Raw genomic sequence first — 15,062 nt, forward strand, 5'->3', positions numbered from 1 at the left:
AGTTACCTTTTTCCACTGAGCTAGTATTGATCACTACTTTTGTGCATTCAAATTTTGAGGGTATCCCAAAGACTCAACTATGACAGATTGTAATGAGGATAAATACTCTGAGTCCCTCCTAGTTGTGTCCCATGGATTATGTCATGTTTGTTGTATTGTGTTATGTCATATCATGTTATGTTATACTGAGAATAGTTTCACATTGATACTGATGTTAGCTGATGGGATATATTGTGCTATATAGTTTTAAAGCACTTTCACAAACATCATCTCATTTGTTTCTCTCATTAATATCTTCCCTATTTTTCAGTACTTCAAAGGATTTATGACATCTTAAGCCTTCTTCTCCCTCTCACTTTAAAAACTATACATGGGGGCAGCTAGATGGCGCAATAGATACAGTTCCGGCCCTGGAGTCAGGAGGACCTGAGTTCAAATTCAACTTCAGACACTTAATTTCCTAGTTGTGTGACCCTGGGGAGATCATTTAACCCCATTGCCTTAAATAAATAAAATTTTAAAAAAACTATACATAATTCATAGAGCATTTATCCAGGATGTTAGAGGCCTTCCTGAGGTTCTCCTTTAATATTATATGAATACAAACACAATGCAGACCACATTTATTCTCTCTCCTTCCTATATGACTGTTCTACCCCCTTTTTCAGATACAGTATCTGTGATGATACTGCATCTCCAATGCATCTCATGATGTCTAACACCACAACTTGCAGACACTAGTTCTTGGGGCACCTGAAATCATAGTATTTCATGATTCCCAGTCATAGAGCATCACCAAAAAAATATTGATGCAAAACAAACAAAAACAAATCTTTGGGACATCTTGTAGATGAAACAATAAGGTGTGAAGTACCTTGCCTGCAATTATAGACACTTTTTATTATAGCACATACAAGAGATTGCCAATCCTTTTCAGTTTTGATACCTTTTAGTTTTCAATATTTCTATATGTTGGCTAAACAATATAGTGGACTGGCTACTGGACATGAAGTCAGGAAGATTTGAATTCAATTCAGCCTCAGTCTCTTACTATCTGTAACTGTGATATGTCTCCATTTCTTCAATGGTACAATTTGTATAATATTAGAACCCACCTCCCAGGGTTGTTGAAAAGATAAATATTTATAAAGTGGAACATTATAAGTGCTCCTTTCCTCCTTTCCCTTATTCAATATGAAAGGAAATAAATTATATTGCTTATCACAACATACTATAATGAAGATGATAAAATAAAGAAATTATTTTTCAAAGGGAAAACTCCACTGGGTATGTAACAACTTTTTAAAGTTTTATAAAGTATTATTTAAAGTACTATAAAGTATTTACCAGAACAGTCAAATAATTCAGAATGGCAACCCCTGCCATCTTTTTGCAAATTGTAAATGATTCAATTAACAAAAACAGTGTAGGGGGATGAAAAAATCCTCAAAAGTATTCACATCTGATGCCCTGAACACTCAGGAATCCCAATGGCAATGTCTGTTCCTCGGAAGACCTTTCCTGCCTAGCTATCCATTGGGAATTGTGAGGAAGCCTTGCAGCTATTCTGATCACCTGCTTCAGGCACCAGCCACGACTCACTTTTGAGAGGCCCTTCTCTTTGGACATTTACGGCATCCGCTGCCCGTGAGTAAGTTCAAGTCGGCCGCTTTCTGGTTCAGTTTCGGGGTCTTAGAGGCAGCCTGGGAGTCCGGCAAGGAGACTCTGATCTCCTCTTCCCCTACCCCTAGTGCCTGGAGTTTGGAGACTTTTCCCGGGAGACCCTCCCAAGAGGAGGATGGGCGGCAGAGGCAGCAAATTAAACTGCTACAAATCCCGCAACAAGGTAAAGAAAACAGGCTGAAGTTTGGTCCTCAGAAGGAAGTGCTGCCTTTGGCTCTGGGCTTCGCCAGGAGGGACTGACGGGTTCAAGACCGCGCTGAGGTCCGGTGGGTCTGCTCGTCTGCTCGTCTGCTCCGAGCCCCCAACCCCAGCTGTTCTCCAACTGGCCCCTGGCCCCTAGACACTGGTTTGTGGTGGTAAGCTTAACATGGAATCAGCCGGTGGAGGAGGCAACTGGCTCTGGGCTCGCCTTGCGCCAGCCCTGCCCAGGTTGGAGCGATCCTAGGACAGCTTAGTCCAGTAGTGCCCAGCCGCTCCAGGAGCTCACCAGCAGAGTCCCAGTCTCAGGGCAGGAAACAGTGGCAGTGAGTGTGGGAGGGGGAGTGAGATTAGTACCTACAGGGGCTTTTGCCAAAATGCGGCCCTGGAGGGGTGGGAGCTATATTCCAAAGGAGCAGGTTATGTAAAGATGACCTAGCCAGGGTCCTAAGGATGAATCCCCCTCTTCACTTCCTCCTTCAAGTCTCTAAAATCCGAGGCTCACTTAGGTCCTTTTCCAAGACGTGCTGAGTTCCCAGGTTGAGTTGGGGGGTGTGGGTGGGGGACTCTCAAGTTACTTTGGTATGGGGCCACCTGCCCCTCTGGAACTGAGAGACATAGAATAGTAGCACTCCAAGTGAACATAAACCATTTGAACTTCAAAGGGACCTTAGAGTCCTCTTGTCTGACCCCCTCATTTTACAAATGAGGATTGTCAGATCTGGGAGGAGCCTTAATACCCAGACCACTGAGCTGAATGTCAAAGTTGGAAGTCATTTGGTCCAATATTCTCATTTTTAGATACTTGTTAGTTGTGTGATCTTGGACAAGTCACTCCCATCTTTTAGGCCTCAGTTTTCTCATCTATAAAAGATTGAAAGTCAGGTTATTTTCTTTTGCCCTGAATGGGTCAGATAATTTTCCCTGCTCTGTGTTCCTGTGACTGTGACAGTCAAGAGCCCAGCTTTACAGTGTAATAGTTATAAAGCACATCCTTATGCCTCGATGAATCCTTTTTTTTTTCACTGTTTCAGGGGAATCCTCTGTAGAGGGGAGTAGAAATGGGATAAGATGCTCTCTCAGACCAAACCTCCCAAGAGGGAGTCAGAAATGGTAGCCATCTCTCCTTGGCGTTATCAGAAGAATGGGTCCCAAAAAGGTGTCACATAGGAAGGTTTCCATTCATTTAATAAGTGTGTAGGACCCTGTACAAGGTACTAATGGAGGATATGTGAAGGATCTATGAGAAACTCTTTCATCAACTCTATGATTTAGCATTTAGGTCTTAGGTAGCTGACTGAAGTACCGGGTTTTTAAATGATTCACAAAAATTCGAGGCAGGATTTTTGAACCCAGATCTTCCTGAGTCTAATGTTGCTATTCTAGTTCCTGGGAAGACTGAAATGAATACTTTTCAATAAACTCAATCAAAAGCTAGAGGGGAAATAAGATGCAGGCACAGATGTTTTTAAATACAAAGTAGAGTGTGATCAGTGCTTAAGAGGAATGCTATGAGATCAGATGAGAGAGACATTATTACTGACTAGGGAAGACTTCTTGGAGGAGGTGACATTTAAAGTAGGATTTGAAGGGATGTCAGCAGGCAAAAATGAGGAGAATGGGATAGTAAAAGCATAGGAATAATGAGGTGGGAGAACACCATGCCAGAAAGGGGAAGGGGAAATAAATACATTTGAGGGATAGTGAGATGTTCTGAACAAACAGTATGGGAGGAAAGAGCATGCTTTGTCCAAAATGGGCATTTAGGAAATGTTCATTGATTTGAAGAAGGCTAGAAAAGTAGAATGGAACTAGTTTCCCTAAATTTAAGCTAAAGAGTTTGTACTATATTCAATAGAAATTGGAGAGCCATTGGAAGTATTTGAAGAGAGAAGTGATGTGTATTAGTCATTTAATTCTCCCAGTGTTGAGACAGATGGAGGTAAAGGCTGGAGGTAAAATGACCAGTAAAGTGGGTTAGGGATAGCTATGGCCAGAACCCTAAGATTAGAAATCTGCCTTGGAAATGGCCAGGCTGATATAGAGAAAGTGTGTCCACTCCTTCCCCACTCCCTCAGTCAAGCAAATGACTAGACCCTCTTACCCAGGATGATATCTGGGCAGCATGGGTAATCACTGATTGCAAAGCCTCTTGGCACAGAAACCCTCACTCATCCTGGCTCCAAATGAGTATTCTGGTGTTTCTCCTCTTCCCACACTATACTGTTAGTGCCCGCCCAGCCTGTGCCCTTACATGGCAGGATGGACTGGTTTCTTTTTTGTTGTTTAAAGTTCAGTCCTTCCCCCATCTCACGGATGTCAAGCAAGTTCCTCCTCTAGGTGCCAACCCATGGTGGACAGCCTGAGACACTTCTCTAGGGCACCTTCCCCTACCCAAACAGAGGCGAGTTAACTCCCTGCCCCAGAACCCTGGGAGGTCCTGTTATTTCCCCAGAACCTGTCCCAGGATTGCTGAGGATGAGATGAGAGGAAAATGGTTGAAATTACAGGAGGGATTGAAAGCCTAGAAACTGATAATGAAACCTCATAGAGTTGTAAACAGGAAAGCACTCTGGAAATATGAGCTGCTGTCGTTACTTAATGATAATCATAATGATGAATAAGGCAGCATGACATAATGGATAGAGTTGACCCGGGAGTCAGAAAGATCTAGGTTCAAGTTTTATCTCTTCACAATTACTGGTTTTGCGACCTTGGCCAAGTTATTCTCAATGGTCCAGATCTTCCTTTAAGGCTAAATTATAGAACAAAGCAAGCACTACATTGGTAGAAGGAGTTATGTATTAGGGTTCCCTAAACCAAAGAAATCAAAAATCTAGACAAAATTATAATTATCCATGATAAGATTTCAAGAGGACATGATTACATGGATGTGGACACTCCTTTCCCTCACATAGCTTTCAACTTATCATGCTTTAGTAGATAGGATTTCTGAGTTTGTGGGGAATCAAAATAATTTATCTGATGATGGTGTACTTTGCTCTCAGCTACCCTGATCCTTATGCAACATGTACATTGTCTAATCCATATTAAAAAGACTTTTGAGCTTGGTAACACCTGCCAGACTGTGTTTCAATGTCACACCCTTATAGAAGGATAAGAAATTAGAGGACAGTATAAAATCAACATAAATATTAATCATAATAATTGAAAGTAAAAAAGCTCTGAACAGTATGGGATGGGATAGATGGTGTCAAACTCAAATAGAAATAGATTCCTTGCAAGTTAGTATATTGACTTAGAAAGCCAGAAATTAACATTATGTTGTAATTTATTTTTATTTATTTTGTTAAACATTTCTCAATTATATTGTAATCTTGTCCAGACTGCACTTGGAAGTTTCATAGGGCCCTTGTGGAAAAAATTGTGAATTTGACACCATTGGCATGGGAATCTTCCTTCTTAGAAATGGGGCATTGACCTCCGTGACCTTTCCAGGCTTAACATACTAGAATTCTAGGACTCAATGGTATTCAAATTCTTCTTTCACTCTCCTATTCTATGAGACCCCAGAATGTCCTGATTAGGAACAGCCCTTTTAGCCTATGTTTGGAATAGGTAAAAAGCACACAATAATTATTTCATTTGTGTCATGCTTAACACATCTCATTTGATCCTCACAACAACTCTAGGAATGGGGAAGGACATGATGGAACCGGCAGGCTGGTTATGGAGAGTCAACCAAACTGAGGCTTGATTTATTGTTATTATTATTTATTGTTGATTGTCTAGACCTATGATATCAAATAGAAAAACATAAATGATGAAATGATCCCTCTAGAACAGAGGGAACACAGAACATAGAAAACATTTAGAAAACCAAATATTAGAATTATATATGTTTTATTGTATTTTTATTTATTTTGTTAAATATTTTCCAATAATATTTTCATCTGGTTTCTAAACAAACATGGGAGTATTAATAATGCAGGTTAAATTTAAAAAGTGGTTCAAGGAGGGCAGCTAGGTGACACAGTGGATAGAGTACCAGCCCTGGAATCAGAAGGACCTGAGTTAAAAATCTGCTTAATAATTACCTAGCTGTGTATTCTTGGGCAAGTCACTCAACCCCAATACCTTGCAAAAAAAAAAAGTGGTTTATGAGTATATTTTTGGAGGGTGAGCATGTTGCTAAACATTTATCAGCATATTCCTGCCAAGGCTGAGAGAGAATAAGTGACTTACCCAGTCACACAGAGTATCTGAGGTAGAATTTAAGTCTTCCTGTCTACAAGGCCAGTGCTCTAACTGTTATTACAACCTAGTTGTCCCTGTGATATCATCATCATCTTCCCCCTCAGGGCTGAGATTAAACAGGTAAGATTGAGGGCTGTACATAGATGGCCTGCCATTGCTTCATAATGTCTACATCTGGCAGGAGGCTGAGGTGCTCTACCCCATAGATGGGGGGGGGCAGCACATTTTAATTAAGAGATTTGACTAAGCTGTGACACTCTTTGAAAAGATCGCTTACTCACCCTTCAGGCCAATACTTGTGTTGTTAATGTTTTTGCCCTTCTTTCTTGAAGAAGACCACAGACATAAGGGCAAGTGATGCCATGACAAGGATTTGAGTGAAGGGGTGCTGTGCTAAGTCAGTCACCAGCCTCACTTTCTCCTCCAGAGCCATCTGAATCCAGTAGCCAGATAGGAATCAGGACAACTGGAGATGGCTCTGGATTCAAGGCAATCAGGTTAAGTAACTTGCCCAGGGTCACACAACTAGTTAGTGTCAGTTGTCTGAGGTCGGATTCGAACTCTGGTTCTCCTGACTCCAAAGCCATTGCTCTATCCATTGCACCATCTAGCTAGCCTGTTGTTAATAAACTTGCTTGTAGGAGATCCAACATTAATAAAATATTAATAAGGGGAATCAGAGAATTTTAGAATTCCAGAGGGATGGGTCTGGTTATCCAGTCCAATGTACCCTTGCCCAATGCAGGAATCCTTTCTACAGAAAAGTAACATGTTGTGGTAGTAACTGCCCTGGCCCTGGACCAGATTTAAATTCAATGAGAATGTGACCTTTGGCAAATTACTTTCCTTCTTAGGTCTCAGTTAATTTATCAAATGAGACAGCTTTGTTTTTCCAGGTCCAATCCAGTGAAAGTGAGAAATTTAGCATTTCAAAGCTTAGTGGTCATCTAATCCAACTTTTTTATTTTATAAATGGGGAAACTGAGGTCCAGAAATGGTGAAGAGATTTGTTCAAGGTCATAGAACTACTACATAGCAGGTCTTTGATTTGAACCCAAGCTTTCTAACTTTAAATTCAGGGCTGTTTCTAACTATATGCTGTTGTTCTATCATGTCAGTCATGTTCTAGTCTTGGTAACAGCATTTGGAGTTTTCTTGGCAAAGATCTAGAGAGGTCTGCCGTTTCCTTCTCCAGCTCATTTTACAGATGAGGAAACTGAGGCTGACAGGTTTAAATGACTTGCCCAGGGTCACACAGTTAATAAGTGTCTGACACCCAGTTTGAACTCCTATCTTCCTTAACTCCAGACCTAATTGCCCTTACTAATGTCTAAAGTTAGAATACCTGAATTTCTATGATTTTCTAATCTTTGTATGACTCACTATTCATTAGGTATAGATCCTATATAGTCAGTTCTAAGACATTTACAGCTTTTGAGGGTAAATCCTTGAAGTGGGGAAAGGGTTTGTTGATAGGAAAATATCTACTGGGGTAGCCGGCCGAAGCCCCTTGGAGAGTATCACTTTAAGTGTCCTGTACTAGTTAGACATCTTCGCAGAAGGAGGCCTTCCCCAACAAGGGTGTTTCTATGACTTTTCTGAAAAAGGGAAAGGAAGCATTGTGGGGAGATCAGGATGTAAACCACTCATTCCCTTTCCCCATTTCAAGAAACATTCATATTCATCTTCCATTAATGGCAATACAATTTAATTCTTAGATCTTTATTTGAATCAGGAGTCCAACTATCCATTTTACAGTTTGGGAAACAAATGTATTTAGTATCAGGCAACAATGATTTTCCCTCTGAGCTTCTCTAATCTGGTGTGCACACAATAATCTCTCTCTGCTGCTTTGGGTTTCCGTCCTACCCCTCCCCCTTCTTCCCCAAGAGGCCCCCTGGGCCTCCCGCCTCTGTGTCCTTCCTGCCCCTCCCCACCTCTCTGTGAATCAACTTGGTGTGTGGTAGCTTTCAGATCCTATACTACACTTTGTCCAGGATCTGTCAGTAGACGACCCAGACACTACAAAAGAAACCACCACTGGTATGGGTCTTAGGGCAAAGCTTCTGGAACCAAGGATGCCTGTTGGTCTTCTGCTTCTAAGAAACCTTCCTAAAATGACAGCACGTGGAGGAATCTCAATTTTCAGTGAGATTAATTTATTCCAGGTCAAATTCTGAGAGATCAAAGCTCTTCTGAGGTAATTATCAGAATTTGGAGGGACCTCAAAGGTCCCTCCCTTTAAATCCCATAGATTTAAAGCCCATCAGTCTCAGAGAAAGGATTTGAAGCTAACTCTTCTTGACTTCAAATAGGACTCTCTTTCCAGCACATATCATAAGCAGGGAACTCATTCTTTTATCATCCTTGACAATTGCTCACCCAACCTCTGCTTGAAGACCACTAGGGATAGGAAACAATCAATCTTGAGACAACTCAGCCTGTTTTACAACAGCCCATTATTGCTGGACAGTCTGGATAAAGACACCTAAGCCAACACTTTGATAGATCTCCCATTTCATTGATATGAAAATTCTCTCCTATGAGACAGATTGCTTCCCATGCATACTTTCTAACATGCATACCAATGAAACTTAGCTGTCTTTCTCTAAATACTAGAGGTCTGGGGATATTATACACACTGTACATGAGATCTTCCTCTTGGTCTTTGGGCTCCAAATGCATTACTAGGACTGTCTCTCTCTTATCCCTTATTGTCACTGTGGGATTAGTCCACCTTCCTTGTCTTCATTTACTTCTCTTTTATAGTCCCTTTCTGTATTGCTCTTACATACTATTCATTGTTCACTATGAGCTTTATCCCATGTCCACCTTTATCCTAAGTCCACCTACCATTTGTCTCTCCATTGTCCTTTAAATAACTCATAGTTTTGCTTCCTTAGAGAGATCTAGTAATTGCTGCTCAATGGCATCCTCATTATAAAAGTAGTAGTATTAAAAAGATAGACTCTTCTTTCTTTTTTTGTTTTGTTTTTTTAGGTTTTTGCAAGGCAAATGGGGTTAATGGCTTGCCCAAGGCCACACAGCTAGGTAACTATTAAGTGTCTGAGGCTGGATTTGAACTCAGGTACTCCTGACTCCAGGGCCGGTGCTTTATCCACTGCGCCACCTAGCTGCCCAGATATACTTTTATTTCAAAGAATAGCATGAGGTTATTGAAAATATTGCATCATTTTCCAAATGCAATTCAGGTCATCTTCCTTTTCATCATTAATTTTGAGTTTAGTTTGTTGACCATCTATAGTGTCTGGCCAGGATAGATGTACTAATGAGGTCAATTCTATGGGTCAACTTTGCCATACCATAGACATCTTCATCCACTTTGCTTTTTTTTTTCCTGTATGGATACTTAGACCAAATTCTTTTGGACAACTATAAGAATCATTTAGGAATATTTTAAGTGTTCTGTGCCTTGATGCAAGTCAGGACATCATCTTGCAAACATAAGCATCTGGAGGACATTATTGTCCAAACAAAATCTCTTTTTCATTCAAGTTTCACGCAGAATATCTGCCAGGACTATTGTACATTTTGGTAAGTATATTTTCCTCTTTATGACAGAGTATCCCTGGCAAAGCTATCTCTGCTATTTCTTCTATTAAGGAACCTTAAGTGTTCTGTGCAGATGAATAGGTAATATACAACAACAACAACAACAAAACAATAACAATAGCCAGCATTTGTGCAACATTTAAGGACGTAATTATCATTTTATATTATTTCATTTGTTTTTCATAACAACCCTGTGAGATTAATAGGGCAGGTATTATTTTCTTTATTTTACAGATGAATAGATTGAGGCTGGCCAGTTACTTAAGTGACTTATTTAAATAGCTAGTGACATGTTTAGCTAGGACTCTGACTCCAATTTCAATGATCTTTTCACAATTTATCAAAACATTACAAGACAATAGAATAAAGACTTCAATAAAGTGAGGCTAGATTGTAAGCACTAAAGGAGATAGGAAAATAAAGATATCAGTGATGGTTTGGGGTAATCAGGGAGGGTTTCATGTAGGAAGCAGATCTGAAAGATAGTTCTTGAATGATGGGTAGACTTTGACTTAGGGAAGGGAAGATGAGGAGGTGGCAGCAGAATTAATAGAGATAGCAATAAACATTGGCAGGGAGGGGACCATACCCAAACTGCACGGCACCCTCAATACCAATCTTCTGTTTCTTTCACTCCCTGCCTCAATAGGGTGTCCTTCTCTTCTCAACCCAGCCTTCATTATAGTAAGGTATCTAAGCAGACATTAGTTAAAGTAGTTAAAAGTAGAAACTAGCTGACTATGGCAGTACCCCAGACCCTCTGAGGACAGCACTTAAAGAGCACCTATTATTTGCCAAGGGATAATTTTACTTTTTTAATTATCTCATTTTATCTGCACACCAACTTTGTAAAGCAGGTGGTGTTTCATCCCATTTTGCATTTGAAGAAACTGAAGCAAATAGCAGTTAACTTTTATCTGAGACCAGATTTGAACTCAGATTTTCTATACTCCTAGTCCAGGGCTTTATCTACTTTACCACCTGGCTGCTCCAAATGGGATTAGGGGGAAGAGAGACAGTTCATACTTTCATTCAAAAGAGGGTATTGCATTTGAATCCACATAAAGCCGAAAGATCTAAAGGAGCACATTCTCTTTTCCCCCTTCTCTGCCCCACCCCATTGGAGGAGAATTTATAGGAGGATGTTGACAAGTCATAGAGAATGAGAATGTTTGAATGGGTTGAAATCTATTCCACTGGGTGTTATGGGTATGGGTATAACTCTTAGAGATATCAGAACATCCCCCCTGAAGGCTTAGACATTATAGGAAACCTACAGGTTGAGGGATTTGGCAGGTCCTAGGGAAGTTGGGGGTGGAGAAGAGACAGACAGGAATCTAAGGGAAAGGCCAATTAGCTGAGAAACTTAGACCAACTGACCAGGGTTATGCAATGAAAACATCCACTGAGGGATCTAGCCACTGCAAGAAGTAATGAAGAAAGAGTCAAGTAAGTGGAGAATTCTTCCCATTGTACAACTTTCCTTGCCCTAGTTACCCTGCAAGAATCAACTGCCCTCCACAGGACCTGGATTCTAGTTTCTTACATTCATCTGGCTACCATCATTTTGTTTATTGCCTCTTGGTCCTAACATTTGGTTTCTTTCAGAGGCACCGAAGGTCAGGACAGCCACCAAGGCCAGAGCCCATAGAGCTAGGCTCCTTGCAAGAAGACAAAGGTGAGTTCTTTTAATGTCCTCCATCCCTTGAGTCTCCACAACAGTAACAGTGCAATACCGTTAAATTGCACCTTTCCTATTTTCTATACCTTGACATGTATATCTGTCTCTCTTTGTTCCCTAGGCCCTTGGTAAAATGCTAGTTGGATTAGTGTAAAATACTAGTATTCTGTTCAGGACCCTATTTCTAGAATTGGGTCTCAGGTGCTTGACTCATTCCTCAGTATAATGTTGCCTCTGGCTTGGGTCATAGAAGCAAAGAAGGGACTTTGAGCCAATACCCTGAATAATAACTCCCCTCCATGGTATCTTCATTTCATTTACACTGATGCTAATGTAGTATAATCAACTTGTGTCCAAAGATCTTAAGTGAGGGGAAACCTGCCTCCTGTCAAGGCAACACAAGAAAACTGTATTTCTTAGGAAGCTTTCCCCTTCATCATGATTAAATCTACCTCTTTGCTACTTTCTTCCCTTATTTTCCTTTCTTTCTTCCCTTCCCTTTCCTTGATTCTACTTGCTGAGGCCAAGCACAAACCAAATGCCTCTTCCACATAGCTTGTGAAATATTCCAATTCCTGTTGTCTACCTTTTCCTTCCCAATCAACCACAGGTCTTTCAATCAGTCTCTATTATAGCACGATCTTAAGACGTCTGAACATCCTGGTTGTCTTTATGTCTTTTCCCCCTATTTTTTTTCATTTAAGGAACATTTATTTTTCCTCTCCCTCCCATTATCCTTCCAGAAAACAAAGCAAAACAAAACCCTTGTAACAAATATACATAGCCAAATCATACCAATGCTTGCTTCAAAGATAAAACCATGCTTGTCTAAGTATACATGGTCAGTACAGTGAAACTGCAGATGGCTCATCAAATCAGTTATGACTCCTTTGGGCACTCACTCACTCCTGTAGTAATTCTAAAGTTATTACATGCTGAGGAGTGCTGACTAAGGTCTCCTTTCCCAAGCTGGTTAGGGATACATGCATTTATCAGGAAAAAAAACAACCTGGTGGTTTGTCTGTGTTCACATAGGTATGTTTCATTCTAATTTTTCATCTGTCACCTCAGTTTTTTGGAATCTTGGTTAGATTGTCTTGATTGGAATTCTGAGTCTTTCAAAGTTATTTGATTTTATTTAGAATGTGGAAGTTATTTTTAAAATTTTTCTCCTGGTGTTGTTCACTTTATTTTATGTAAGTTCATTTAAATCTTCTCAGATTTTTCTGACATTGTTTCTTTTATCATTACTTACAACACAATGATATTCTGTTATATTTATATACCAAAATTTGTTCAGCCATTCCCAAGTTGCTGAGTACCTTCTTAGTTTCTAGTTCTTTGCCACAATGAAAAGAAATATTATAAATACTTTTGTACATATGTCCCTGGACACTTTCTAAATTATCAGTGTTCTTCTAAAATGTGACCTTAAAGTTTATTAAATTAATTGTGATCTTGAGCAAATCCTGTCTCTCATTTTGTTCTCAATTGCTTTTTTCTTTTTTTTACATTTTAAAAAAATTTATTTGTTTTCATATTACTACAATAGTCATGTTGTAAAAGTAAACATAACCCCCCTTCCCCCCCCCCACAAAGATAGAGAAACTGCAAGAAAAATAAAGAGAAAAAAAGTGTACTTCATTCTGTTTTCAGGTGTCACATTCCATCCTGGAAGCAGAGCCCCACCTTAACAAAGAGTTAAAATCAAGTCATAGGTTGGGGAAATGAGCAAACAACAGAGGAAAAAGAATTTGACCGTAGACAATTACTTTGATCCCAAAGAGTAACAAAATTTACACTCATATGACAAAATCAAAGCATCTGTATCCAAACCTCCAAGAAAAATTGAATTGATCTCAGAATGGATCACATTCTTTATTACAAGTCCATCAGAGAGGTTGCTTCAATATTTTTTCCACACTTGCCATTACTAGCTGTATTTCCCTTCACCCTATTCCTCCCCACTCCCCTTTATTCTCTCTCCTTTCAATCTGTCCCTCCTCAAAAGTATGTTGTATCTGACTGCCCTCTCCCATAATATTCCCTCTCTTCTATCACCTATACCTCCCTTGCCCCTGTCCCCTCTCTCCTATCCCATTCCTCTCCTTTTTTCCTCTAGGGTAAGAGATTTCCATACCCTATTGAGTGTGTGTATATTATTCCCTCTCTGAGCTACTTCTGATGAGAATGAAGATTCAGTCATTCCCCCTCTCCTCCCCTTCCACTCCATTACTAAAAACTTTTTCTTGCCTGTTTTACATGGCATGTCTTAAACCATTCTACCTTTCCTTTCCCTTTCTTCCAGTACATTCCTTTCTCACCCATTAACTCCATCTTTATAATATATTATACCTTCATATTCAGCTCCCTCCTGTGACTTGTCTATATATGCTCTTTCTAACTGCTCTAATAAATGAGAAGGTTCATATGAGTTATCTGTATCATCTTTCCGTGCAGGAATACAAGTAGTTCAACATCTTCAAATCCCTCATAATTTACCTTTCCCTTCCACCCCCTCTATGCTTCATCTGAGTCCTGTACTTGAAGATCAAACTTTTTGTTCATCTATGGTCATTTCAACAGGAAAGTTTGAAAGTTCCCTATTTCATTAAATGTCCATCTTTTCCCCTGAAAGAGGATGTTCAGTTTTGCTGAGTAGTTGTAATTCAGTTATAATTCAAGCTCTTTTGCCTTCCAGAATATCATATTCAAAGCCTTTTGAACCTTTAATGTAGAAGCTGCTAAATCCTGTGTTAATCCTGATGTAGCTTCACAATATTTGAATTTTTCCCTTTTGGTTGCTTGTAATATTCTCTCCTTGACTTCAGAGTTCTGGAATTTGGCTATAATATTCCTAACAGTTTTTATTTTAGGATCTCTTTCAGGAGGTGATCAGTGGATTCCCTCAATTTCTCTTTTACCCTCTGTTTTTAGGATATCAGGGCAAGTTTCCTGGAGAATTTCCTGAAAAATGAAGTCTAGGCTCTCTTCCTGGTCATGACTTTGAAATAGCCAATAATTTTTAAAATCTCTCTCCTGGATCTGTTTTCCAGGTCAGTTGTTTTTCCAATGAGATATTTCACATTTCCTTCTGGTTTTTCATTCTTTTGGTTATGTTTTATTGTTTCCTGATTTCTCATAAAGTCATCAACTTCCCTTAGCTCCTTTCTACATATGAAGGAATTATTTTCTACAGAAAGCTTTCTTATCTCCTTTTCCATCTGGCCAATTCTGCCTTTTTAATGCATTCTTCTCTTCATTGACCTTTTTGCCTACTTTTTCCATTTGATCTAAACTGATTTTTAAGATGTTATTTTCTTCAGTAATTTTTGGTATCTCTTTCACTAAGCTTCCAACTTGGTTTTCATGATTTCCTTACATCACTCTCATTTCTCTTCCCAATTTTTCTTCTACTTCCCTTACTTGATTTTCAAAATCTTTTTTGAGCTCTTCCATAGCCTGAGATCAATTCAATTTTTCTTTGAGGTTTTGGATACAGATGCTTTGACTTTGTCATCTTCTGAGTGTATATTTTGTTACTCCCTGGGATCCCTGGGATCAAAGTAATTGTGGTCAAATTCTTTTTCTTCTGTTCTTTGCTCACTTCTTCAACCTATGACTTGATTTTAACTCTTTGTTAAGGCAGGGCTCTGCTTCCAATGTGGAAGATGCACTTTCCTGAGCTTTTGATTGTTTTTGAGACAAC

At 39.6% G+C, this 15,062-nt stretch overlaps 1 protein-coding gene across 1 annotated transcript in view; it reads left to right on the forward strand.

Annotated features, from left to right (window-relative positions):
* Nucleotides 1-1,619: 1,619 nt before the first annotated feature.
* The window catches only part of CCDC69 (coiled-coil domain containing 69), a 38,694-nt gene continuing 25,251 nt past the window's right edge, over nt 1,620-15,062 (forward strand). Inside the window, exons 1-2 of the mRNA XM_074212582.1 lie at nt 1,620-1,846; nt 11,281-11,350. Coding sequence (XP_074068683.1) covers nt 1,799-1,846; nt 11,281-11,350 — 118 coding nt within the window. The 5' untranslated portion in view covers nt 1,620-1,798. The remainder of the gene's footprint in view (nt 1,847-11,280; nt 11,351-15,062) is intronic.

This window comes from Macrotis lagotis, chromosome 1, assembly GCF_037893015.1.
Source record: "Macrotis lagotis isolate mMagLag1 chromosome 1, bilby.v1.9.chrom.fasta, whole genome shotgun sequence".
NCBI classification, from domain to species: domain Eukaryota; kingdom Metazoa; phylum Chordata; class Mammalia; order Peramelemorphia; family Peramelidae; genus Macrotis; species Macrotis lagotis.